This window comes from Vigna angularis, chromosome 3 (genome assembly GCF_016808095.1).
Source record: "Vigna angularis cultivar LongXiaoDou No.4 chromosome 3, ASM1680809v1, whole genome shotgun sequence".
Lineage (NCBI taxonomy): Eukaryota > Viridiplantae > Streptophyta > Magnoliopsida > Fabales > Fabaceae > Vigna > Vigna angularis.
Window position 1 is genome coordinate 26,830,207 of NC_068972.1, and position 4,752 is coordinate 26,834,958.

At 26.9% G+C, this 4,752-nt stretch overlaps 1 protein-coding gene across 1 annotated transcript; it reads right to left on the minus strand.

Annotated features, from left to right (window-relative positions):
- Positions 1 to 1,131: 1,131 nt before the first annotated feature.
- LOC108320230 (alpha carbonic anhydrase 1, chloroplastic) lies at positions 1,132 to 4,212 on the minus strand. The gene is made up of 6 exons (XM_017551601.2): positions 4,047 to 4,212; positions 3,730 to 3,938; positions 3,435 to 3,541; positions 1,693 to 1,798; positions 1,441 to 1,605; positions 1,132 to 1,361 (listed from the first exon to the last, which is right to left on the minus strand). Exons 1-6 carry the CDS (start codon positions 4,108 to 4,110, stop codon positions 1,212 to 1,214), a joined length of 801 nt encoding a protein of 266 aa, XP_017407090.1. The 5' UTR covers positions 4,111 to 4,212; the 3' UTR covers positions 1,132 to 1,211.
- Positions 4,213 to 4,752: the final 540 nt, after the last annotated feature.

Sequence of the window (4,752 nt, forward strand, 5' to 3'; positions counted from 1 at the left end):
TATGAAATGTAATTAAAACTTAGAAGATTAAAATATTTTAATTAGTAAAAGGTTTAATATTTTTTTAGTTCCTAAATTTAATACAAAACTAACATTTTTTTATGTACTAAACTTTAATATATTTCGATCTCTAACTTTAAAAGTACATGGATATAATCTTTTTAATCTGACAACGTTAAAAAAGTTTACTATTAAATAACTAATATTTAAGTTGAAATGTGTCAACATAAAATATTTAAATTTTTTAACAAAAAAAAATCAGTATGAAACGGTAACCAGAAACGTCAATTTACACAAAAAGATTTAATGGAGCTTGATTGAAAAAATTATATTCATTTTTAAAGTTGAAAAATCAAATTATATCAAATTTTTGATAAAAACAAATTCTAATTCCACATGTTTAAAAACTAAAATATATTTAACTATTAATAAAAAGTAATGAATGAGATATAAATAATCATAACATGAAGAATTAAACATGTTCCGTTAATATATTATATCTTAAACGTAAATATTTCGATATAATATATTTTATCTATATAATTTTAAGTCGTATATACATTCAAATTAAAAGCTAAAAAAAAATAGTTCACAAACTATTTATTTTATACTTTATAAAAGCATAAAAAAATTACAGAAAACAAAATGAAGTAAGCATAAGATATGGTCCAAACATTATTTTATTAGCTGATCAAACCTAATATTGTATTATCTATTGTAAAACATTTTGTATGACGCATGATACACGAAGCATTATTTATTTAGAGTTGAATATCGTTTTAATCTTTAAATTTTGATGTGGAATTAAAATTTGTTTAGGTTTCAAATGATAAGGTCCATAAACTTCAAAATATAAATAAATATATCATTTAAACTCAATAGTTAATCTTTTTATATGTAAAATGATATTTTAAGTTGTTTTTGAGCTGTTTACACTATTTGATTTGTTTACATGTTGAAAGTCCTATATCGATTAAAGATAAGGTCAATTTATAATATATAAGTGAGATACAAATTTCACCTTACAAGTCAGTTGTGTGAGATTGAATTAAATTTAAATTCATTTTCTAATATTCCACTCAAATATTATTCTAAAATGTTTGATTAATATGTAAAAAAGGAACTAACAGATTGGATTAAAAAAACTATATGCATTTATTTTTAGAGTTTGATATCAAAATACATCAAAATATTTATGATACTGAGTGGTGTTACATGAGTCCCATGGTGGTTGTTTTAGGGTGGTAATACATCTCTATTTTACGTCCATTAATCTGCTGAAGAGGCCTTGCATTGTGTTTAAACTTTGGGTTCAATGGTGCCTTGAGGAGGTTGAGTTGTTGGGTGGATAGTGTCCTCAACTGCATACATAATCACACATTTGGTTTTTGTTTTGTGTATATATTCCCACCAAAGGAAAGCATATATAAGATTAGTTACCTTTCCAAGAATGGTCCAAATGACACCCTCTTTGCATGGTGGAGTGGTGAGAGAGCCAACATATCTATAATACCTTCTTCTGCTGCTTCTATTTATTTCTTCTAAATCAAAGCTCCCAATTGCAATTTCCTTCTTATTACCTAACTCAACCAACTTCTCTTCAAACTGTATCCAAGCACCACATATTATTTTTCACTTTTTCATTTGAACCACATCATTTTAGAAATAAAGTGAATGTGACTTGCACTGTACCTGGGATATCAGAGGATCTGGATCACCCAATCTGTAGAGCACTGCCACAACTGCTATGTTCTTTATATCTTCCGTCAAGTGGACTAGATGGAGCTCTGCGTCATGTCTATAATGGATCCCAAAATTATTTAATCAAATAATCTATTTAAATTTCATAATTTATTTTATTTCCTTATTCACTTCAATATAATATTTTATTATTACAACAAGATTCTATTATTTATAAAATGCTTTGTTATTGTTGTCTATTTTTCCTTTACAGAATTTTATTCAAAGATTGCTCACTCACTCTATTAAATTCAAAAGACTCCTTTTAGCACCTTTTAATAAGATTATAAAATAGTGGATAGAATTCGTTAAATAAAAAATTACATATTTATCCAATTTTATAAAATAAGAAAGGATTAAATACAATTGTAATCTTTAAACTTAAACACAGAATTAGAATTCGTCTTATCCCAAACTTGAACACGTTAATTAGTTTTTAAAATTGTGTTCTGTGTTGCTGATATTTGAATTAAAATGTGTTAAATTATAAACAACTCAATTATTTTCTTTTTTGAAAACTATTTTATTTTTTCAATCAATAACTTGATGGGTAGGCTTTCAGGAGATAATTTCTTTATCTTAATTTAATTAACATCCCTAATCACGCACCCAACTCATTAGGAAATGGAAATTAAGTGAAGAGTTCTTTGATGAGTGGTTATGGGAGTAAACCCCTACCTTGTAGAAAAACTCTAAAAAAATCATGGTAAAATAATTGTTATTGAAAGTTTCGTAATTAAATAGCTTACAAAGATAGTTGTACAATCTTCAAGAGTTATTTATGTGTGACGAACCAACAGTTTTTCTCATTAAAGAGACATGTATTAAGCTTGGAAAATTTTAAGCTAATTTGACATTCAAAAAGTTTGTATTAAATATATTTGTCTTTTCCGAAAGATTCAAATAGAAAACAAAATCACAATATAAGAATATATTTTCTCTATACTTTAGTCGGTGTCTCGAGCTCAGTTAGAAATTGACATGCATTGTGGTAAAATAACTTTTTTCTTTTGAATTTCGTTAATATGTAAAATAAAGTTATAAAATAGGGTAAATAATTGGTTTAGTGGATTAAATATTGACATATATTATTTTTAATATAATATACAAAATATTATTATTAAAAACACTAATTGAATTCATTTTATTTGATCTCCATCAATGTATATAAGATAATTGAACATCTGATTGAGTTTTAGTAATTATCTCCTTTATTTATTAGAAAAATTATTTAAAATCCTTATTGGTTCTTCTTAATTGCATATTAATAAAGATATGTAACAATTATTCAATACAAAATACTTACTCAATTAAATTAACTATTAATAGAGTTCTAAAAAAAAACTTATTGGTCTATGGTAAACTTTTTTTCTATTATACTAAAAATGAAATATATCAGTACATATTATAATAAACCTAGTATTTATCCTAAAAAAATATGCATTGTGCAACTTTATAAAGCTGCGTATGCAAAAGGTTCTTACCCAATTATTTGGTATCAAAACTTTTTACTAAAGTGATCTTGTAACACTTAGATTGGTTCGAGAAAAAACGATAAGGTTTGCAAAGCAAATTCCTCGAGAAAGCGTAATCATTTTAAAAAGTGGTACGTTGGAAACACACTAAAATTCTTATTCTTAATTTTTAAAACATCATATGTATCCGAAATCATTTTTGGGTGCGTGTAAACTTACATACGACCATTTGCCTTGTGCTCTGATGGCGAATGCCAGTGCAGTTGTTTCAAGGAGTAGTTTTTTCCATTTATGTTAATGTCTCCTACTTTCCCTTCAAAGTGAACCTATAAATGAAAATATACACATATTAGTTCATACAAAAATTCCTTAAAAACCTTATATAGTAAGTGTAACAGTGATATGTTTTATCGTGTTAAAAAGTAATTTTAAATTTAATTTAACTTTATAAAATCTATTTATAAGATCAGATTTATACAATATTAAAACAAAATTTGATAGTTGAAGAACAAACCCCAATATTAAATTCGTTGTTAACCAATGTGGCATTGGCAAGGAGATAATTTCTTGCAATATTCTTCAACTCCTTGTTCATGAAAATATCAGTTTTGATAAGTTCCACAGGACTCTGTGCTTTCCCATTTGAGCAGGCTGCATAAGATGGACTCAATCTTCCCCAGTTCGCAGGTCCATTTGGACCACTATAACTAAAATTAACCGAAACTAATGAAAAAAGAAAAATTCATGTAAGCAATCATTACAGCAAAGTTTTATCTCGACAGTTTTCAGAATAAGCAGAGCAAATGAAAGCAATGATAAAGGAAATCTTACAGTAATCTGCAGAAGTGCATAGAGCCAAAGCAGCAATGGAAATGATAGCGCAGTGAAGCCTCATGGTGATTGAGAATAGCAAGCTACCTGTGTCTGCTTTGATATGAGAGTCTTTGTTTTATTCCTTAGCTTTATATATTTGTAACAGTATAATTACAAATATAAATTAATATAATTATGGATATATAATATAATTGACCTGCAACATGTTGGGTTGTGTTGTGTGCCACATATATATTAATGCTGCTATGAACTCGTGGACCAATTGGTGATTTCTTTTATGGAATAAATGAGTGGAGAAACCATTCCTTTCTCAGCACATGAAAGATTCTGTTTTTTCTAATTTCAGAGGGATTTCTTTTCTTTCTTTTATGCTTTCTGTGAACCACAATTAAAGGGAACCAATTCTATCATTTTGGTTCACTGTATCAAAATGTTACAAGTTAAAGGATAAATTATATGAGACCTTCTATATATTATATACATTCATTACATTAATCACTTTGTAAGCATTTTATAAAATGTTAAATCCAAAGTTGAGAATACAATGCCAAGATGGACGTTGATTAACAATGGGTTCGTTAATTTTGGAGTAGTTTGTAATTTTTTTCTATGGAACTTTTGTAATTTTCTTAGTTTGTGTCTTTTAGGTTTAGTTCTTGTTTTCATCCAAACCAAGGTGCTTAACTGTTTGGAGGAATTCTCA

Bases quoted from the DNA above. Each gene is read 5' to 3' on its own strand.
- LOC108320230 (XM_017551601.2), bottom strand. From the start codon at position 4,110: ATGAGGCTTCACTGCGCTATCATTTCCATTGCTGCTTTGGCTCTATGC. The intron at 1,799-3,434 runs GTAAGTTTACAC...GATCCATTATAG, and splicing joins CACAAGGCAAATGGTCGTAT to ACATGACGCAGAGCTCCATC. The intron at 1,362-1,440 runs GTAACTAATCTT...TTATGTATGCAG, and splicing joins TTTGGACCATTCTTGGAAAG to TTGAGGACACTATCCACCCA.